Source organism: Meriones unguiculatus, chromosome 9 (genome assembly GCF_030254825.1).
Source record: "Meriones unguiculatus strain TT.TT164.6M chromosome 9, Bangor_MerUng_6.1, whole genome shotgun sequence".
NCBI lineage: Eukaryota > Metazoa > Chordata > Mammalia > Rodentia > Muridae > Meriones > Meriones unguiculatus.
Window position 1 is genome coordinate 51046916 of NC_083357.1, and position 21373 is coordinate 51068288.

The following is a 21373-nucleotide window of genomic DNA, read 5'->3' on the forward strand; positions in this document are numbered from 1 at the left end:
ACTCCAGCTCCAAAGGGTTTCATTCCCTCTTCCGGCCTTCCCAGGCCACTGCACTTCCTTGCACATTCTGGCACACACACATACACACACAATTTAAAATTAAAAATCTTAAAAAAAAAAAAAAACACCAACAACAACAACAAAAAAAGACAGGCAAAGTCCAGTGATGGCAGGATTTGGTGTAATGAACTTGCTCAGTGGAATCTGGGTCCAGGGTGAATCAGGAGACGCCCATATGGCTTCTCTTGTTTCACAAGAAGGATCTTCTGTGTGGACAGCACTGGTCAGAAAAAAAGGCAGGTCACAGTCACTGTAGTGTGCTATAGCAGCCTCTGGTCTGTCTTTCCCCTCTTTCTTGTACCCACACTCACCCAAGAGCAAATAGAAGACCCGAGAAGCCAACTTCCGGGGGCTGAGAGGGGGCACCAAGCTGTCAAAGTCAGTCTCTCTATTGGCCTGCAGCTCCAGTGCTATTGCCCTGCAGGGACAGAAGGCCATCAGCTCGGGTAACAGCCCGGTCCTACTTCTGGAGGGACTCCTCCCTGGTACCTTAGCACAGCCTCTGAAGAGAGGAGTTCAGGCACTGGGGGCATCTCCATGGGCACTTCGGGGAGTTCAGGCAGCATGGGCAGTGCAGGGGCCTCTGGCTGCCCTTCCTCCATCCAGGCCCTAGGAGACCAAAGGAGTCATGCAGTGACCACAGGCAGGACCACTATGGGTTTGAGTCTGCACCACTTAGATACCTACCACCGTTCCTCTGGGGGGATGAGGCTAATGAGAGACTTTTCCTCTTCAGCTGCTTCTAGGGAGAGCTCTGTTGAAGGAGAGAGCTCTCAGGGAGTCTGCTGACTCTAAGGAATTGGGACCTTGTAGCCAAGCTGGGGGACTCAGGGCAGTGGGTGGGGTAGTTCAATGGTGAGGCATTTGCCTGACAAGCACAAGGCCTTAGGCTCAATCCCCAGGACTACAAAGCTCCCACCTCACAATCTGGAGCCTAGTATAGACTTGAGCAAAGTGGGAACACTGGAGAATCAAATCTGTGATTCCTTAATGTTCTGCAAGCTCCCTGTTAGGAAGCAGCCTCAGTAACTGGGGTGCTAAGCTTCCTGAGACTGGATAGAAGAATGGTCTCCATCCTCCTGCCTTGTGCAAGCACTTACCTGAAGACAGCATAAGGGGACCACTGGGCTCCTGGGCTTCCCTCAGAACCTGCAGGACGGAGAGCAAGAACAGACCTAAGCACCTCAGTGTCAGGGTCTCCATCTGGTGAGGAGAGTCTGCTAGAGCTCACCAGGGCTGAGGGGCTCACAGGACGCCCCGGAGGTAGTTACCTCAATCTCACTCAGAGCTTCAGTCCTCCTTTCCTCAGACACCTCTTCCATCTCTGGCTGTGGTCTTTGTCTGAGCATTCTTGGAGGCACCTGGGCACAGCGGGTCCATAAAGCTAGTAGTTCTGGGGATAACCAGCCAGCTGACAATGGAAAATAATCATAAGTCTGAGGATTCCAGGTTCTGAAGGTCCTGCCCCGATTTCCACCATCCTTACAGAGAGTTGGGGTCTGGAAGAGCTCTGCTGGGCTTCTGGTCATCCTCTTGGGAAGCTGGATCACCGGCTGCAAGATGGTGGAAGGCCAGTGCTCCTTTATGAGAGCCATTTCTTACTGCCTCTCCTCTGCAGCACATTGTTCTCAGGGCCTGTTTCCAGGCTCATGGCCCGGCCTAAAGTGCTTATGGCAAAAAACGGTAGATCATAACCTGGTGTTTGTGTATATGTTGGGTACGTGTATCCCACACACGTGCACCTTCTAGGGGCCTTTTGGCAGATTCCCCGTGTTCCTCAGAGTTCAGAGGTCCAGTCACACGTGCGTCCCTCTTCTCCCCTAGGGAGCACCTGAGCTGCACTCACATACTCGAAGCAGTGAGCCCGGGTCTGCAGTTGTTGCTCAAATTTCTCCCGGGAGATCTGAGTCTCTTTGTCCCAGAATAGTAACTGGCGGCGGCGGCGGCGGCGGCCAGGTGGGCTCCGAGGAGATGGGGGCCTCTTCTGAAGTAGGAGGGGAGGCAACAGTCAGGCTGACCATCTCCCCTTTCCAGTGTACTATTTCCCAGTGCTCCCACTTTATTCAAGTCTGTACTGGGCTCCAGAATAGGAGTAGGGGAGCTTTGTAGTCCTGGGAAGCCAACCCAAGGCCCGTGCGTGTCAGGCCCCACACTGCCCAGTCAGTGCTCCGGGAAGGCAGCTTGCTTTGGTAAGGTGCAACTCCGGGTATACAGGAAGGTACCTATCGGAGAGTGAGGCCACACCATGAGGTCTGGAAAGGGGCATCACTGGAAAGGGGCAAGCTAGCAATGGCCCAGGGCTTAAGGATGTAGGAGGGGAAGAACCTACTCACCTCTGCACTGGGTGGGGCAGGCAAGCGCAGCTCCTCAGGGGGAGTCACCTCTGTAACAATACCCATTAGACCCCTCACTGTTTTTTGCCTTTTTTTTTTTTTTTTTTAAAAGACAAGGTCTGGCGTAACCTAAGCTGGCTTCAAAGTTCTGGCAATCCTGCCCCAACCCCAGCTTTGGAGTGACTGAGCTACAGATACGCTCTCCACACCTGACTAGCCCCTTCACTCTTACAGCCACCAGCACAAGAAGCTATCCAGTGTCTCTCTCAAAAGGTGGGGGTAAAAGCTTTTGTCTCTGCAACTGTGCAAGTGTTCCCAAGGAAGCACCCAGTGATGGACACTTACCAGTGAGTAGGGCCCCAGGCTCCAGGCCTGTCAACTTCAGTACCTCAGGGGTGAAGACCTGGCTTGGAAGTGGTTCTCTTATCCCTTCAACCCTGGGTGGAAGCAGGCAAAGTAGGAAACCCTCCCCAGCAATGACACCTTACCCCCTTACCTGGTACAGGATCCCTGCCCTTACTGTGCAGGAGCTGGAGGCGAGAGTGAGGGGACCATGCCATCACCTTCCAGGGCCCGGGGTTCTTCCTTGGATTCTGGAGAGAGAGAGAGAGAGAGAGAGAGAGAGAGAGAGAGAGAGAGAATCAGAACACTCAGTAGAAGTACGGGGCACTGTCCATACCCAGGTTGGCTGTGCTGGAATCTGACCATCCAGTGCTGGGGAAGCCCTCCGGCGCCGGAGGAGCCTGCCTCTCTGACGTTCCTCTAACAATATGGCATCATCTTCCTCTGCGATCAACAGGTCCAAGTCCCCTCGGCTGATCTCCGGGAGATCCTGCTCCCCCTATATAGAGAGAAAACAAGTGGATTTTTGAGGCTGAGCCCAGAGAAGCCCTGTGGGTCTAAAGGAACAGCGTGAGGAAATAGAGACAGAAGGCAGAACCACAGGGATGTGTCGGGGCCTGACCGGAACCCTGTGTTTAAGGGGAAACTCACCTCAATGTGCAGCATGCGAATGGGCTCGGCCTCCTGTAGCGTGATGACCTCAGGATACTGTACTGTGGCTAAGGTCCTGTCTGGAAGAGCAGGGGAGTCACACCAGCCCTACTACTTCTTCCCAAGTTGGGACAGAAACATGGACTTTGAAGACTGAGGGCCAGACACAGGCTAGTTACCAGCTAATAATTCCAAGCGCATCTCTCTTTGTTTAGCTATCTATCTGTTTGGTTTTTTTGAGACAAGGTCTCACTATGTAGCAGGCTGGCCCTGAACTAAGATCTACCTGCCTCTGCCACTGAGATTAAAAAGGGATGTAACTATCACACTTGGAAGCCTCCAAGTTCATTTCTTAACCATTGTGAGCCTCGCTTTCCTTATCCTTAAAATGGAAATAGTAATTCTGACCTCATTTGAACTCTTTTTGAGAATTTAATTTTGGGGGCTGAGAGATGGCTCAGAGGTTAAGAGCGCTGGCTGTGCTTCCAAAGGTCCTGAGTTCTATCCCTAGCAACCACATGGTGGCTCACAACCATCTATAATGAGATCTGGTGCCCTCTTCTGGCCTGCAGGCACACATGCAGGCAGAACACTATATAAATAAATAATAAATAAATCTTAAAAAAAAAAAAAGACTTTAATATTTAATTGTTACTTATGCCCATGTCTGTGCCAGATTTCTCTGGAGGCAGACTTACACATGGTTATGAGCCACTTGGTGGATGTTTGGGAGCTGAACTTGGGTCCTTTGTATGAGCAGCCAGTGCTCTTAACCACTGAGCCACCTTGCCAGCCCCTGGCTTCGAACTCTTGGTCTTTCTGCCTCCACCTTTTTTTGTTTTGTTTTGTCTTGGTTTTCATGACAGGATTTCTCTGTGTAGCCTTGGATGTCCTGGACTCCTTTTGTAGACCAGGCTGGCCTCCGACTCATAATGATCCACCTGCTTCTGCCTCCCAGAGTACTGAGATCAAAGGTGTGCACCACCACCCCGCCCGACAACTTTTTTTTTAAGTAAATGTTGAAATAGTTTCCTTAACCAGTCTAGGCTGGCTTTGAACTCTGTATATAACCCAGGCAGGTGTTGAACTTGCATTTTTCCCTTCTCAGCCTCCCAAGGAAATGGGATTACAGGAGTGGGTCACTGGCCCCCCTGGGCCTGGCTCTTTGTAAACGAGGTGTGTCTTCAGCCCTTGGGGATCCTGTGCCTTTCATCAGAAAGGTTCTCTCTGCTGACCTGGCTTCCCCGGCTCTTGAGGAAGCGGCTCCTTATGGACTTTCTCCGGGGTTGCAGCCTCTAAAAGGTGTCGAATCTTTGGGAAGAAATTGGGAACAAAAGATAGGTCTCAGCTTCAGTCCTCTCTGTCCTCTCTCAAACATCCAGTGCATACTGGATACTGATCTGGCAGTCTCTCTTCATATATTTTATTCTGGAATTTTAGCTTTCTTCAGTTATTTGTTTGTTTTTGAGACAGGTCTCACTGCATAGCCCAGGTTGGCCTAAAAACAATTTTTTTTGAAAGATTTTACTTATGTGTGTTTGCACAAATGCTTAGAGGCCAGAAGAGGGCGTTGGATGTTGGATCCCCAAGAAAGAGCTGGAGTTAAGGTGGCTGGAGGCTGGTAGTGAAGTCCTGTCCTGCTTAAACTTTTGGCACCCCTCCTCAAGACTCTTGAGTTCTTAAATTAGCGTACATTATCACTTCCTATGTGTGTGTGTGTGTGTGTGTGTGTTGTAAGTATGTGTGTGTGTGTGGTGTGTCTGTGTGCAAGTGTTTGTGTCTGTATGTGTGATGTGTGTGTGCATATGCACATATGATGTGTGAGTGTGTGTGAGTATGTATGTACGTGTGTGTGTTTGCCTTTAGAACTGGGAATCTGGGGCCTTGCTTATGTTAAGCAAGTACTCTACCAGTAGGCTACACTTCTAGCTCTAAACCAAATTTTTATGCCATTTGACATCAGTATGTCAGAAGCCACCACCACCTAGTGTGTCTCCTGTCCCTGTCCTAACCTCACCCCAAATTCTCCTTGTCAAATTGTTTTTGTTTGGTTTTGGTTTTGGCTTGTTTGTTTTTGAGACAAGGTTTCTCTGTGTAGCTTTGGCTGTCCTGGAACTTGTTCTGTAGAATAAGCTAGCCTCAAACCCACAGAGATGCACCAGCCTCTGCCTCCTGAGTGCTGGGATGAAAGGCTTATGCCACTTACCGCCTGACTGTCTTGTCAGTTTGTGCAGTTTTGTGTTGTGGACAGAGATAAATAGAAAAGACTCTTGAGAAGCTGTGGTGGGGTCAAGTTTGTGTTTCCAATAGAGTCAATGATGAGGATAAAGCAGGCTCAGTAAAGTGCTCAGATTCTAAACAACGTTTGCTTTTGGCTTCAGGTGGACAATTTCGTGGGAAAGGATGGCGTCTGAGCCAAGTCTGGAAGGCTAAGTAGGATCTGCCCAGCAGAGAATGAAGGGCCATGAAGGGCCACTCTTAAAGGGTTGGGGAACATTTTCACAAGCAGAGAAGTAAATGTGGCACCTTCAGGACATGGGCTGGTGTTTGCGAACTAAGGATGCTTAGAGAAGAAGAAGAGAAGATTGGGGATGGGTACCAAGGCTCCCTGGATGCTGATACTGTATGCACTCAGGACCAACTGCTTACGTGGGAAAACGAGACTAGAGTAACATCTAAGCTGTGGGGATGATGGGAGAAGACAGGGTGAAAAGCCAACGTATCTAGGTGAAGCCCAAGATTAGGGTTTCAGTGGTAGGAGCAGTGGAGCTAGGGGAAGAACCCCTCTTGTGAGAAAACCATCCTACCAAGTTGTCCCCAGGTAAGCCAGATCTGGGGCTTTGCTTGTTTGCACCAACCAATCCCTTGTTCCAGGGCCTGTTATGGAAGCCTGTGGCAGGGTCCATCCCGAAAGCTCACTGGCTCACTCCTTCTTCCTCATCTCGTGATTTCTAATGGGTTCCAGGGGAATGAGCCCTACCTGAGGAATATCAAAAGGACTAGGAAGTCTAGGATCCACAGACATCGTCCCAAAAAAGGGTTCTGGGGCATCTTCCAGCATCTCCATCATGGCCAGGCAGTTAGGAAGAAGCAAGCTAGGTCTGGGAGAAAATTTGCAGTATCAAGGACAGAGTGAGATGGCCTTGAAGGAAAAGGCGCTGCCACCAAACCCAATGTCCTGAATTTGAACCTACCTAATGAAGAGAACCCATTTCTCATTGTCCTCTGACCTCCACATGCTTACAACGGTTTCTCTCAAGCTCACACACACGTTAGAGAGAGAGAGAGAGAGAGAGAGAAAGGGAGGGAGGGAGGCAGAGGCCAAGCAGCTCGGTCTGGATGGCCTCAGGTCCAGGGACTCACAGGTCAGTCTCCTCCATATCAATGCGAATCTGTAGCTGGGCCCGGTGCAGGTGCTCTAGGATGTGCTGGATGTCCTCTGTGGGCAAGCGCATAAAATAACCAGCCTAGCCATGGGCCCTTCAGCCCTCGCCCACCCTTAGCGTTCCCAGGCTCACCAACAAGGTACTGGCACTGTTGAAAGTAGACCCTGACCACACCGATCTGCAGCTGGGCGGAGAGATAGAGGGAGAAGCGGGGGCGGGGCAGCCCAGGCACAGGAGGTTGTGCTCGGACCAGCACATAGTTGAGGATTTCCTCGCTGGGAGAACAACAGGCCCCATCAGTGGCCCACTCATGACAGCCCCCAAACCGGAGACTCCTCCCTCTCTCTTCTGGGTCTTACCAGGTCTTAACGACATTCACTTTTAGGTATTCACGCTTCACCAACCGGCTGCCTCGGGTGGCTGCCAGCCTAGAGGAGTGGCAATAGGTAAGGCTTGTCAAGGTGAGATCCCACTGCTTGGCTCCTGGCACAGCCGTCAGCCCTGCGCTTACCAGATAGTGGAGAAGCAGCCCGTGTGGCGCTGAAGCACGTTGGGATAGTAGAACATCTTTGCTCTGGGTCTCACGCTCGGCACCAATCCCGTTTGGATCCTAATGTGAATTCTTTAGGCTTTCCAGCACCATTGGAGAGGAGTAGGAATTTGGACAGGGGCCATGGTTGATGTGGATGCAAAAAGCCCAATTAATAAGACGACCAACTACTTACTGGTAATTGAATTGGAAATAACCAAACAGAAACTCAGCCGCTGGGCACGCCTCATTCTGCCATCCTGGGAAGGCCTGCATATCCCGTGGGTACGTAGGACTTACCTTCACGATTGCGTTCCGGCAGAGATGCGGAGCTCCAAGGGAGGCCCGGCAGAGACACAGAACAGGTCTTCACAGGGAAGACTGGGTTCTCTCCTCGTCAAGAGGCCTTCTTCGTCCTCAAGCTCGACACAGAGTCGTCGTCTTGTTGTAGGGTGGGTGCCGGCAAGCTTCTGGAACTTGCTCAAGCTCCCGTCCGCCCTCCAGCGGGGCTAGGGGCACACTCTCCAAGGCTTTGCGCAAGGACAGCCAATGGGGAACCGCCACAGAGGGAGCTCGGACTCTGGTGTCAGGAAGCAAAACTCGGTTCCAGGCCATAGGCTCTTAGAGATTAGTTGCGAGCCAATCGCGAGCATCCTGAGCACTACAGTGACACTGTGAGGTGTCCTGGCCAATGGGCTCTCGTTCTGTGGTTCTCTCGGGTAGTAACAAGGACTTCTCCAAGATGCTAGCCACAGTGACCAATAAACGGGAGAAAACCCAGGCTCTCCCTGGCGACAGCTTGCTAACAAGGTATCCACTAGGAGACGGGGTCATGTAAAGGGCAGATGCCTTGGCGCTGCTTAGGATACAGAGATGCAAGGGGAGGCCCCTTGCCTGTGCTTAGGCCCTATCCTTACTCCCAAATAAGTAAATTAATAATAAATAAATAAGATAGATAGATAGATAGATAGATAGATAGATAGATAGATAGATAGATAGATAAAAATTTTAAAAACAGGTGTGGATATATAGCTCAGTAGTAGAGAGCTGCCTGGCATGTATGTGCAAGGCCCTAGGCTTAACTCAGTACTGGAAAAAAAAAAAAAAAGGAAAGAAAATAGCCTTTGATCCAAACACTCAGGAGGTAGTCAGGCAAATCTCATGAGTCTGAGGCCATGATGATCTATGCTATGAGTTTCAGGCTAGCCAGAGCTACTTAATGAGACCCTGTCTCAAAATCAAGCCCTGATACACAGAGCCCTGGCTATTCTGGACTCACTTGGTAGACCAGGCTAACCTCGAACTCACAGAGGTCCTCCTGCCTCTGCTCCCTGAGCGCTGGGATTATAGGCTTGTGCCTCTGTGCCCAGCTTCATAGTGAATTTAACACCAGTATGGACTATCATGAGACCTAGCTCAAAAACCTACAAATTAAAAGCACACATTCTCTTTCGTTCTTTTTCTCTCTCCCTCTCTCCATTCTTTCTTTGCTTGTTTTTTTTTTTTTTTTTTTTTTTTGTTTGTTTGTTGAGCAGGATTTCTCTGTGTAGCCTGGCTGTCCAGGAACTTGCTCTGTAAAACAGGCTGGCCTCAAACTCGAAGACCTGCTGTCTCTGCATCTGCCTCTTGAGTGCTGGGATTAAAGGTGTGCACCTCCACTGCCTGGCAACATCCTTAACCTATAAATAGTCATTTGTTTCAAGTAATTCTTTAAAACTGGAAATTTAACTTTTTCATATTTATTCCTCTGTGTGTGTGTGTGTGTGTGAGTGTGTGTGCTTGCGCGCATGCGCGCGCTGGTGGCAGGTGCTTTTACCTATGAGCCATATTGCCAGCCCTTCAAATAACTTTTTATATAAATTAAGCATATGGTTTCTATAGTATCAAAGTTATAAATACCTTTTGCCCTGGTGTCTCTGCTTTTACAAAGCCATTTCTCTGGCTTAGAGGTAGGCTCTGGCTCCAGGGTGGGCTCTTATTTTAAGAATTGGTTAAAAAAAAAAAAGATTTAGTTCTGTGGCAGTTGAACTGACCCTGTATCTCCATTCCTTCAGTTTGGAGCTCTGGAGAGTAGGGTAGAATCTGTCCAGTGTATCTGGCTTCTAGCTAAGTTAGTACATTCTTTGTCGAGGATGTTCAGTTACCCTATATTTACCATACACGGCCATAGCTAAAAGTGATTGAGGGGCTGAGCACAATAGTAACTCAGACATATAATCCCAGCACTGAGGGGGAAGCTGAGGCAGGAAGACTGCCAGAGCTCAAGGCCTGTGCTGTACAGTGATTTCAGCTTGGGTTAGTGGAACATTTAACTCAAAAAACTGAAAATAAAGCAGGGCATGGTGGCAAACCCTTTAATCTCAGCACTAGGGAGGCAGACTAGACAGATTTCTGTAAATTCAAGGCCAGCCTGGTCTACCTAGTGACTTCCAAGACAGCCCAAGCTACATAGGGAGACCCTATCTAAAAATAACAAACAAAACAAACAAACAAAACCCAAAACAACAACAAGGAAGAAACAGAAACCCAGGCGAGAGATGGCTCAGTTGTTAAGAGTGCTTGCTCCTTTGCAGAGGATCCAGATTCGGTTTCTACAAGGCATCTCCCCACTTTCTGTAACTCTAGTTGGGAAGGATCTGGTGGCCTTTTCCGACTTTCTCAGGCTCTTGCTTGAATGTGCTACACAAAATATACTCCGGTACACACACATACACTTAAAATAAATAAATAACACAGGGATCGAGGAATCTGGCCCAAGCTCCACCTTTTTGATTTTTTTTTTTTTCTCGAGACAGGGTTTTTCTGTGTAGCCCTGTAGTGCTGGGATTAAAGCCACTGCCTGGCTCCCAAAACGTATCCTTACAAGTGGGGAAATCACCAGCCCACACTGTTTCTTGTAGACCACACGGCTCCCCGGAGCCTGGCTTGGAATCTTGCTGCCTTGAATTCTAGTCCCTGTCCTGCTGTGTTCACCTACACTGGTTTCTACACATGGCAAGTTATTTCAGCCACTGAACCGTTGGTGACTTCAAGTGTCACTTTGTCACTTTGGTGCTCAAAGACCAAGTGTGGGCCCTGACCAGAAGATAGACGGCATTCCACACCTACTTTTAGGTTCAGGAGACACTACAGAACTCAATAAAAGTGTGTGAGATGACGGCACTCTGATGTTTTAGCTTTAGTGTGTGAGTATGGAGAAGAGAGATGGCTTAGTGATCAAGAGCATGTACCGCTCTTCCGGAGAATCCAAGTTCAATTCCCAGCACCCACATCAGGCAGCTCACAGCCATCAAGTATTTGTATCTCCAGCTCAAGGGGGATCCAACTCCTATGGCCTCTGCGTACTCAAGTGTGTGCACACACAGAGAGAAATTATTATTTGTATTTTTTTGTCTTTTTTTTTTCAGAGCTGAGGACCGAACCCAGGGCCTTGCACTTGCTAGGCAAGCACTCTACCATTGAGCTAAATCCCTAACCCCTATTATTTGTATTTTTGAGGGTTTCTCTATGTAGCCCTTGCTGGCCTGGAATTTGTTCTGTAGACCAGGCTGGCCTTAAACTCACAGTTCCTGCCTCTACCTCCAGCGCTGGGATTAAACGCCTGTACCACCAGCCAGCAAGAAACAGTATTATAGACAAAAGGACAAACAAATGACATTCTGAGGTAGCAATGTTTAGTGGGTTCAAGAAGCCTGGAACAAAGCAGCATGGGGAGGAAGGGTGAAAGAAAAGGTTGGAAAGGAGGTTGGAGGTCATTTTCAGGATCTTGGTTGTTACCTTGAAGGAGTTGGTAGCCGAGTTAAGAGGGTCTTTGTGTACTGTGTTGAGAATCGGCCAACGGCACACGAGAGAGGGGAACAAAGACAATGAAAAGCCAAAAGAAGAGATTTGTGATACTGATGATTTCAGTGTGGAAATGGTGGAGCTGATACAGGGTTTTGAGAACAATAGGACCTTTCTTGACCCACTTATTCTTGACCCAAGTTCCTAAGGTATCAGACATGCAAAGATCACCGATATCAACCTGAGACAATGGCAGACTCTTGTAGGAAAACGCAAAGGAGAAGCAAGCTCATTAGAATTACAGAAAGAGGGCTGGAGAGATGGCTCAGAGGTTAAGAGCGATGGCTGCCCTTCTAGAGCCCCTGAGTTCAATTCCCAGCAACCACATGGTGGCTCACAACTACCTATAATGAGATCTGGTGCCCTCTTCTGGCCTGCAGGCTCACATGCAGACAGAATACTGTATAAATAATAAGTAAATAAATCCTTAAAGACAGAAAAGTGGGGATGGAGAGGAGAAGAGCATGTTGCTCCTCTAGAGGACCTGCATGGCGGCTCATAACTGTCTGTAATTCCAGTTCCAAACGATCTGATGTCCTCTTTCCACCTCCATTGGCCTCCATACGCCTGTATGTATACAGATACATGCAGGCAAAAACACGGTGCACATAATAAAATTTAAAAAAAAAATTTAAAGTTAGAGAAAAGTGAGAAATTAAGGAAAAGTGAGAGATACTCCCATGAGTGGGCAGGGGTCCTAAGGGAGGAGAAGGCCGCTGAATTTCCTTGTCTAGGATTTTTTTATAGGGCTGTAACAGAAACCAGACAAAAGATGAAGTAATTGCTTGACATTGCTTAGCTCTCAGGGATATCGCTGGGCTGGCCAGAAAGGAACAAGCATGCTCTGTGCATGTCTGTTGGACCCACCCAGGGAGATAAGACGGGGTTTCCCAGCCAGTCTAGAGTCACAGAAGCCCCTCTCTGTGTGTCTGACGTGTACTTGGTTCGTGGTTGACCCCGGCTGCCCGCTGCTGCTTGTCATTCGGCCGGCGCTACTACCCTCAACCCTTGTGTCAAGTGCTGTTAAAGGACATTAGCGCTCTGTTGGCTTCCAGGATCTGATCTGTACTCTGATCAGGATCTCACACCCTGGTCATTGCCAGGATCAGCTTGTAGCTGGTGCCACGGTGCCACGGCAGAGTGTCACCTCTACACAGCCACAAAGGTACAGCCCTGGTCTTTCTTGGTTAGCCATATTTAGCAACTTGTCTTAGGAGTGGCCTGAGGTGGTCTCCTAGGCAGAAGCTTGTTCCATGAAGTCTAATTTCCTTGCGATTACGGATACTAAAAATAGCTGCCTCAGAAGCAAAACTCCAGGAGCTTTACATATGGTCCTCAAGGGCTGTGGGGAGGAGCAGCTGGCCTGCCATCACTGCCCAGAACCCAGTCCCTCCTCTGACCGGTTTAGCTTGGTTGTTCCACACAGTTCATAAGCCTTCTAGTTCATCCTCCTCGGTGCTCCAGGTTGCCATTTTAGCCCTAGTTTCTGTTCTCACTGCAACACACACACACACACACATTTTTATTTATTTTGCATGTCTTTTTATGTATTTTGCACTTTATTTATTTGCAGGGGTTCACGTGTATGGAGGTGTGAGGACGGCTCTCATGGAGGTTGAGTCTCTCTGCTTGCCATGCATATCCAGGGATCAGGCTCTCCAGTCTACAGCAGTGGCAGCACATGCCTTTACTCGTCAAGCTATTTCACCATCACCACCACCTCTTAATTTTATCTATCTATCTATCTATCTATCGGCAGGGTCTTACTTTGTATGAACCTCAGGCTGGTCTGGCACTCAGAGATCCATCTGCCTCTGCCTCCTGAGTGCTGGGACTAAAGGTTTGTATCACCATGCCCTGCCCCTCAGAGGCTCATTTGAAGGAAGAATGACGTTTGCCCGTTAGGCTTAGAAATAAGCTACAGGAGAAAAATACAAAGAAGGTTCGGGGGAGATTTCAGAAACCTGAGGGCACAGAAGCAGCATCTCCCCTTGCTGATGCAGTAGCCTCTTTATTCTTGGCTTCCCAGAGGGCTAAGGGAGAGGCCAGAGGAAGAAAGAGGTCCAAGGAGGCAGAAACGTACAATTCGATCATGGAGATGGGCAGGGCCCTGGAAGGATTTAAGCCTCTAGAACTGATCGCCTGGGTGACCCTCTGGTGGCTTCTGCTATGGCAAGAAAGTAAATCCTGTGTTACAGAAAACGGGGGGGGGGGGGGGGGGAGGGCGGGGGGGAGGGTGTGTGTGTGTGCTGAAGGTGGCGGCAGTCAGGTGACAATGGAACTAATCTGGTGGAAGTGGTGAGAGCAGGTGTTAAAGAGGCTTTGTGAAGGAAAGAGTTCCCCATTGGGTGACGAAAAGAAATGGAATAGAGTGTCAGTCAATAACAAGCTGGAGCAGAGGGACGTCTTTATTCTTAGCGCTCAGGAGGTGGAGGCAGGCAGATCTCTGTGAGTTCCAGGCCAGCCAGGGTCACACAGAGAAACCCTGCTCTAAAAAAAAAACAAAGCAAAACAAACTTAACAAAAACAAGGGAGCACCCAGGTTTCAGTGAGCAGAGCCATAGTGGGCTCTCTCAGTCACTCTTAGTTATCTTTTTTGTTTTTAAGACAGGGTCAAGCCAGCCTGGCGGCAGAAGCAGGGGGATTCTGAGTTCCAGGTCAGTCTGCTCTAGAGAGAGGTCCAGGACTGCCAGGGCTACATTGTGAAACCCTATCTCAAAATAAAAACAAGCAAACAAAAACAACAAAAAACAAAAGATAAACAAAAACAGATAGGGTCCCATGTCGTCCAAATAGGCCTCAAACTTCCTATCTACCTGCCTCAAGTTGCCAAGTACTGGGATTATAGGCATGAGCCACTGCTGGAGAACTCTGCTGTTTGAGGTCAGTCTCCTTCTTTGTCTCTGCTTGACCTCATCTGGAGAGTGTCTTTAGGCACAGACTGACGCCTCTAACAATGTCTGGAATACAACCTTTGACACAGCTCCCTGCTAACACATTCCCCACTGCTGCCCACAGGAAAATTAAGTACCATGTTCCGGCTCATGATAGGACCGTGTTGTGCTGCCAAATGCAAATAAAGTGTCCCTGACACTTCAAGCCCCAGTCAACAGTGTACATCTCCCCTGGAACCCTTCTATCCACAACCCCAGAGCTGTAGAGCCTTTGTCCACCCTGAATAAAGTTAAGCAGACTCACCGAAACTGGTCTGGAAAGTTATTCCATTGTATTCACCAGCCTTCTGAACCCCCGGATACTTCTGCTCCCTTTGTCCCTGGGAGACGGGTGGCCAGTGATAGGGGTGGGGGCACAGAGGGAGCTTCACAAAGCACCACGCCTGGCCTAAGCCAGGTTGCCTTTTGAAGGGCAGGTACAGAGGAATCCAGTTTCGGACTACCCTTCAAGCAGGTGGGAGTGCGTTTACCAAGCACGGCCCCACAGTGTCTGCAGCAGTTTAGATTTGGACCACGCTTTCAGTGTCCCCTTTTGGTTGAGACTTTTAATCTAGGGATCATCCTGAGGTAGACACATTGTTGAAACTTCTGGCAGTGAACTTCGGAGCCAAGATTTTCCACATCAAGTTGGTGGCTCTCTTAGTTACTTTTTTAATGCTGTAATAGGCCAAGGTAACTTATAAAACATTTATTTTGGGGCTCAGAGAATGGCACCCGAGCATTGTTTACATCTGATTCACAAGTATGAATGAGACTGGGAATGGCATGGGTATCTTGAAATCTCAAAGTCCAGTGACACAACTCCTTCAACAAGGCCAGACCTTCTAATCACTCCCAAGTGGTTCCACTAGCTGAAGAACAAATATTCAATATATGAGCTGAGGGAGGCTGTTGTCATTCCAACCGTGACAGTGGCTCTAGTGCCTCTCTCAGAGATCGAATCCAATCCTTTCCCCAATCTTGGTTGCCTAAAACTTGGGTGCAGGCACCCGGCCCTGGAAGTACTGGGTCAAATCTGAAAAAACATAAAATAAAGAAAGGGGGTTGGGGTGGGGGTGAGGTCAAGGATTGGCAGGAAGTGGGAAGGCATGGTAGTATATGCCTGTGAACGTAGCACTTAGGAGCCTGGGGCACTGTGGGTTAGACCAGGTTCTGAATCTAGAGTCCAGGTGGCATTCCAACTAGTCCTATGGACAGAGGAGAGCTAAGATGAAAGCATCATCAGGAAGAGAACCCCGATGCCAGGTACCCAATGCCCCTGTTAATTCCCCTCTCCCAACAAATCAGATAACCATCTCTCTCTTAGTAAGCTTTTATTTATTTTTTGGAGACAGGGTCACAATATGGCAGGCTGGCCTTGAATTCACAATCTTCCCACCTCTGCCTCAAATGTGCCAAGTGTGTGCTACCCCACCCACCTACATTTTATTTAAAATTCTGCTGAGGACCTAGGAAGAAAATATAAAGTGCCTGGACTTAGACTTTAGGGACTGAGAGGAGAGAAAAATTCCCCTCGAGATCACAGCATTTGGAACTTTCTAGTTCCTTAGAGATGAAAGAGGGTGTGAGTGTATATATAAAGTCTCTTAGGCTGTTCTTTTTTAATTAAAATTTTTTATATTAATTACAGTTTATTCACTTTGTATCCCAGCTGTAGCCCCCTCCCTCATTCCATCCCAATCCCACCCTCCCTCCCTCCCTCATCTTCTCCCATGCCCCTTTCCAAGTCCACTGATAGGGGAGGTCCTCCTCCCCTTCCATCTGACCCAAGCCTATCAGGTCTCATCAGGCTTGTCTGCATTATCTTCCTCTGTGGCCTGGTAAGGCTATTCCCCCCTCAGGTGGAGGTGATCAAAGAGTCTGCCACTGAGTTCATGTTAGAGACAGTCCCTGTTCCCCTTACTAGGGTACCCACTTGGCTATATCTGTGCAGGGGTTCTAGGTTATCTCCATGAATGGTCCTTGTTTGGAATATCTGCCTTAGAAAAGACTCCTGGGCCCAGAGTTTTTAGTCCTCTTGCTCTCCTTTAGATTGTTCTTGAAACTCATAATCATTTGGTCTATCTCTCAAGTGCTGAGTTTACAAATATTCACCAACAAGCCTGGCTCTCAAAATAATTTTTTTTCCTGTTTGTTTTTTTGAGACAGGGTTTCTCTGTGTAGCCTTAGCTGTCCTGGACTTTGTAGACCAGGCTGGCCTCAAACTCAGTGATCCACCTGTTTCTGCTTCCCAGAATGCTGGGATTACAGGTATGCGCCACTGTGCCTGGCTCAAAATAATTTTTTAAGGATAAAAATTATACTTGTGCTTTCTATCAGCCATCTTGTATAACCCACAGTGATAAAATCCATCACAAAACAGGCAGACTGACGGTGTGGAGAACAAGTCTGTTTCCGTGGAGACCCGAATATCACAGTGCTAACACACCAAGTGGCTGTGCTGGGTTCTGGACCAGGAACAAGGTGGCTCTCTGCTCCTCTGGAATCTTCTCCAGTAAAGGTCGGGCAAAGGCCTGCTCCATCTATACCAGAAGAAATGAGGAGCAGCCTTGACTGAGCGCTGAAGGGACAGCTTGCTACCCTTCCCCTCAGAGAATTCTTCCGAGACAAATCAACATCAAGCTTCCCACTGGAGCTGAACTCACCTGCACTGTGATGAGATTTTCTTGGGTCTGGCTGGAGCCAGGGCTCTGCTCCCAGAAATGCAGTGTTGCCTGGAACTTGGGGGGTGGGCCCTGGCCCTGGCAGTACTGCGCCAAGTCTGAAAGGAAAGGGGTCAAGGATGGGAGGAAAGAAGGGGGGAGGCAGGGTGGCAGTACGGCCAGGCACGGCTGCGCATGCCTGTCACCCCAGCATGCAGCCTGGGGCAGGAGAGTCACTGCGTGTTTGAAGCAGCCTACTTAGTGGGATAAGTAAGGCCACCAGATTTGCCTCAAAAGCAAAACCAAAAAAATATAATAGCGGAGCATGAGGAAAGTGGAACTGTTTGGGAAGCCAGATGCAGGAAAAATTGGGAACGGGGTAACATGGATGCCTAGCCAGAGCAGAAGTTGTGGTTAGAGCGGCTAGGAACTGAACCGCTCTCCCAGAGGCTGCTGGAAAGGGCGCCCCCTGCAGGTCACAGCAGCACATGCTCCTGCTGAGAGGCTCGGGAGTCCTCAGAAGCAGCAGCTCCTTGCTGCTGTGTGCCCTCTCAACACTAGGCCACTGTGGCCCTGGGGACACCCACACTCGGCGCTGCGCACTCCGTGGCCCTACACTTATATTTAGAGACTGTAGCTAGACTCTCAAGAGTGGGCAGAAGGAAGGGGGCAGTCTTGGGAGATGCCTACAGTGTGGCAGAGAGGGGCAAGTGTCTGCTCTGCTCTCCGGCAGAGCTGTGTGTTCCGGTGTGTGAGGAGACGCTCATGAGGCTGAATTCGTATAACCACGTCTCAATGTGACAATGCTTCCCCAGAATGCATCGCTCTTGTGCTGAACTCCAACTGAACCTCAGGTATCACAACCTGGGCTAGGGAAACACTTCCAGAGTGGAACATGTGACTGCTGCACTGTGTCACACAGTGCGGGGGTGCTATGCGGTGAGGACCCGCCGGGGGTGGGGAAGGGGCCAGCGGGTGGTGAGGAAGGGAAGGTGCTAAGGGACGGGCTTACCTCTACAGAAGGAGGTGGTCTTGAAGAGCACCACACACTTGTTGTTGGGCAGCAGGTGAGGCCCAGGCCCAGGCGGGGCCTCAGGTGCATTCCAGGAGATGGGGATGGGGCAAAGGCGTTGAACGAAGAGGCCTCTGGAATTGCTGGCCACCAGGAGGCCTCTCTCAAGCTGACTGAGCAGGTGCTGGGTAGGCTCTGGTGGGTCAGGTTTGGGAAACAGCACCTGCAGCATGGTTCTGTCCGAGAATGAGGGATCAGCCACCAGCCGGCAGTCGAGGCTGTTCACCTGGACCTCGCTCACCACACGCCCACTGTAGATGAAGGTGAGCCGCAGAGAGAAGTCTGTGGGAGGAAAAGCTCAGCTGCCCTAGGTGTGGGAGGAGCCTGAAGGCTGGTGAGAAGCCTCTCCCCAAGGGGCACCATCAGCCCAAGGCTTTAGAAGAAGGAAGTTCAGTGTGGGGAAACTGAAGTCCAGAGCAGGAATCCAAACAAGCACTGGGAAAGACAGGGTTTCAGGGCTAAGGCAGCTCCAGAGTTAGAGAAGGTGCCTTTGGGCTCATAATGTGGCTCAGTTCAAAGAATGGTTGCCTACCACGCACAAAGCCCAGGCAGGGTTCAATCCCTGGGCCCAGCATGGTGGCACACATCTGTGATCCCAGCACTCAGGAGGATCAGGTCATCTTTGGATACAAAGTGAGTCTGAGGTCAGTCTAGGCAATATAAGACTGTCTTAGGGAAAGATAAAAGGTGCCCTCCTTCTCCTTATGCATGCTTTAGCTTCTTTGTCACTCAGGACTCAGTCCGACCGTACTTTTAAATGTCTCCATTTGGCTGTGTAAGGTGTGTTTTTTCCTGAGGGAGAAACATGATCAGCCACATGACTATTCAGTTCCTAGAGTAGTTCCTCCGAGATAGAGTGTTGTAGGGCTTAGCTGGGCAGACAAAGCAGGCAAGGCCGGAGGAAGCAGAGCTGGGAGGAGGGGAACGGGAGGGCAAGAAAGGCCACACACCTGAGTTCTCAGAAAGCTGCTGCTCCAAGAACACTGAGTCATCCTGCATGGTGTCTTCAGTTGTGCGGGCACCTGCTAGGGAGGCCAAGGCAGCAATTGTTCAGAGTGGGGCCCAAGAGCTGGAGGGAAAGGGTGCCAGAGACACACAGGCAAGAGAAAGGTACCTTCCTCCAGCTCAGGGCTAGTGCCACCGCTGTTGCTGCCGAAGCTGCTGCTGCTGCTACTGCTGCAGCTGTTTCCACTGCTGCCGGCGTCGCAACTGTCGCTGTCTGAGTGGCTCACAGTCCCATTGGTTCTCCCCTTCTCCTAACAGATACAACAGCTCTCATTGGCAGACCTCTCCCTCTCATTACGCCCAGCTCTTTGGCCTGCCTTCTCCCTTTCCCCAGCACTCACATCAGCTAGGGAGTCCTGAAGACAGGGATGACTGAGTGCCACACTAATGCTGCCCTTCCTTACCTTGCTCTCTTCCCTCTCAGGTGACTCGGAACTGAGACGTCGCTTTGATGATTTCTGGGCTCTTGGTTGGGCTGTGGAAATGTTGCAGGTAGAGGAAAGTTGAGGTCTTTTTTTTTTTTTTTAAGCAGACAAAGATGGTGGGGGAAAGAGCTGAAGCAACCAAAATCTGGGCAGGACTAGCAAGCTCAGGAAGGGCCTGTCAGCGAACAGAAGGCTCTCATCTCCGTCCTTTCTTGCCAACCTGCTCATTGCAGCAGCGGTTGGGCAGAGGGACACTCACCAGGGAGGGTTCCTGGTGGCAGTATCCGATAGACTTTGTACGGTTCGGCGACATCCATGCGGCCTCTGAGGGGAACCTCCTCAAATTCAGGACTCTTGTTGAGGGCACAGCGCAGACGAGTCTTCCAGACGGCAGGGTTGCCTATGTCCCCCCCCTTGTGCTTCTGCTTAAACTCTGCCCAAGCCTAGCAAGAGATGAAGCGAAGAAAAGACAAAGGATTGCATTCTCCTGAGGTCCCTCCAGATGACTGGCTGCCCAGGTATGTGGGGCCTGAGCAAGCATGGGGCTTGAGACCAGAGGAGCCTGGATTCTATTCTTGCCAGCTTAGAAAGTCTCAACTGTGGCCCTGCAAATGACACAGATCGTTCTATTTTCTAGTATTTCCTTTATCCAAAACTCAGACAGAAAAAAGTACTTGATGATAAACAAACACAAAAGGGCAGGTGCCAGCCTTTTCTTGAGATGGCGGCTTCAGGCCCTCACCTTGAATATGGCAGCGTCCTCCTCTCGGAAGTCTTGCTTGCCTGCGTGCTTCCAGGGAATCCGGAACATGGTCTTGGCTTCATCGTCCCAGCACACCCCCGGGAACTGCCCGCTCTCCACCTGCGCCACTATCCAGCTCCGGAGCTTTCGGGTACAGCGTGCTTTGCCCGAGGCCATTCTAGGAAGAGGAAGAAGGATACATAGAACTCCTCCTAAGTTTTGAGACAGGACTTCACTGTGACATCCTGGCTGGCCTAGGACTTCCTAGAGAGACCAGGCTGGGCTTTTGAAGTGCCGCCATGCCGAGTGAAGCCACAACTTTGGAAGTGCCTGCTAAACCCTGACCACTGGGGCCGGCTTCCTGCAACCACCCTTCTCTGAAGACCCTTCCATGTTCTTGTCTCTCTCCTGAAACATTCTGTGAGGTAGAAACTATTACTTTACTTTTCTTTTTGAAATTCCAAGTTGCTCACAATGGAAGGAAGCCTTGGACATTGGTCTTAGTAAGCTGAGGTATTACTTGGGAAGACTCCCTGAGTGATCTGCTCCTGGCGACCAATTGTATACATCCCAAGTAACCACTGAGGCAATACTTGCTTTTAAGGTATCTACCCAACCTATTCCCCAGTCCTTCTCTTTGCTAAAGGGACAGGTGGGGCAGTAGCTGGGGGCAAGGGTGGAGCCAAAGCAGTAGGCAGGGCCAGAGGCAAGAAAACAAAGGTCAGCAGCCCAGCTAAGGGCCATCCCCAACAGATAAGCTGGCAGCAAGTCCCCGGATAAACAGGTCAAACCTATTTTCTGATCACAAGCCTCTCTGACTTTCTCTAGTATAGGGAGGGTCCTGGGAGCCCTCACCAACCTGGACTCATTGCTCTTCCAGCCGATTCCCCTCCCGAGTTGAGTTAATCTTACCTGGGCGACGAGTGCTTGTCCCAGGCTCAGCTCGTTCTAGGCAGTTTCTGATCTCTCCTCCCCTTTCTGTACTCCCCACCCTAGGTTTCAGTTCTCCTCCTAGGAGGCGCGTTTCCTAGAAATCACGTGGTCCGAGCTGCAGGGCAAGCGGCGACCACCAGAGGGCAGCAGCATCTGAGGCTGGCAGCAGCAGCACCTTTCCAGGCCTGTGATTCTGGTGGGACTCCTGCTTCCTCCCAGAACTGTTCCCTGTCTCAGATCTGACCTGGAGACTGATTTGTGCTCCCCACCAATGTCTGCCTTGTATACTTTAGGCGATGTCACATAGCAGCCGAGTTAAAGGAAGTGAAAAAAAAAGCAGAGCCTACGGCAGGTGGTTAGATGTGGAGGGTCTCGTGTTCATCCGTGGTGTTTCATCTTCCTGGCCAGGAGTCCGGGGCAGTTGGCTGGAAGGCTGCAGAGGGCCCTTTCAAGAAG

The 21373-nt window shown here is 49.9% G+C and overlaps 2 protein-coding genes and 1 long non-coding RNA gene across 7 annotated transcripts; 1 reads left to right on the forward strand and 2 right to left on the reverse strand.

Annotated features, from left to right (window-relative positions):
* Positions 1-160: 160 nt before the first annotated feature.
* Positions 161-8048, reverse strand: Rec8 (REC8 meiotic recombination protein). The gene is made up of 20 exons (XM_021650342.2): positions 7602-8048; positions 7284-7401; positions 7132-7200; positions 6905-7047; positions 6750-6825; positions 6367-6487; positions 4622-4697; positions 3387-3466; positions 3099-3234; positions 2914-2986; positions 2739-2830; positions 2394-2443; positions 1907-2044; positions 1547-1613; positions 1332-1471; positions 1161-1209; positions 748-814; positions 550-669; positions 372-478; positions 161-280 (listed from the first exon to the last, which is right to left on the reverse strand). The coding sequence occupies exons 2-20, from the start codon at positions 7337-7339 to the stop codon at positions 195-197; spliced, it is 1746 nt and encodes a 581-aa protein (XP_021506017.1). The 5' UTR covers positions 7340-7401; positions 7602-8048; the 3' UTR covers positions 161-194.
* On the forward strand, positions 2037-3712 carry LOC132656437 (uncharacterized). Its single transcript, XR_009594192.1, has 2 exons — positions 2037-2740; positions 3193-3712. It is a non-coding gene; the product is annotated as an uncharacterized LOC132656437 (long non-coding RNA).
* A 7346-nt stretch (positions 8049-15394) lies between the features above and the next one.
* On the reverse strand, positions 15395-21303 carry Irf9 (interferon regulatory factor 9). Of its 5 annotated transcripts, none has more exons than XM_021650326.2 (9): positions 20897-21303; positions 19985-20162; positions 19502-19685; positions 19222-19292; positions 18927-19068; positions 18763-18834; positions 17753-18094; positions 16744-16859; positions 15395-16620 (listed from the first exon to the last, which is right to left on the reverse strand). In XM_021650326.2, exons 2-9 carry the CDS (start codon positions 20159-20161, stop codon positions 16510-16512), a joined length of 1215 nt encoding a protein of 404 aa, XP_021506001.1. In that variant the 5' UTR covers position 20162; positions 20897-21303; the 3' UTR covers positions 15395-16509. The 5 variants fall into 5 exon arrangements, with proteins under 5 accessions (XP_021506001.1, XP_021505999.1, XP_021506000.1 ...); XM_021650324.2 differs by having other exon boundaries at positions 18763-18837; XM_021650325.2 differs by having other exon boundaries at positions 18763-18837; positions 20844-20899.
* Between the last annotated feature and the right edge of the window lie 70 nt (positions 21304-21373).

What these genes read in the sequence shown, in the direction of transcription:
- Rec8 (XM_021650342.2), bottom strand. Translation starts at nt 7,339, where the DNA reads ATGTTCTACTATCCCAACGTGCTTCAGCGCCACACGGGCTGCTTCTCC. An exon ending in TCAAGAGCCGGGGAAGCCAG is followed by an intron (nt 3,467 to 4,621) that starts GTCAGCAGAGAG and finishes CTGCTCTTCCAG; the next exon opens with ACAGGACCTTAGCCACAGTA. An exon ending in TTCGCATGCTGCACATTGAG is followed by an intron (nt 3,235 to 3,386) that starts GTGAGTTTCCCC and finishes CTCTCTATATAG; the next exon opens with GGGGAGCAGGATCTCCCGGA.
- Irf9 (XM_021650324.2), bottom strand. Translation starts at nt 20,161, where the DNA reads ATGGCCTCGGGCAAAGCACGCTGTACCCGAAAGCTCCGGAGCTGGATA. An exon ending in GCCACCAGGAACCCTCCCTG is followed by an intron (nt 19,293 to 19,501) that starts GTGAGTGTCCCT and finishes ACATTTCCACAG; the next exon opens with CCCAACCAAGAGCCCAGAAA. An exon ending in GACCACCTCCTTCTGTAGAG is followed by an intron (nt 16,860 to 17,752) that starts GTAAGCCCGTCC and finishes CTTTCCTTTCAG; the next exon opens with ACTTGGCGCAGTACTGCCAG.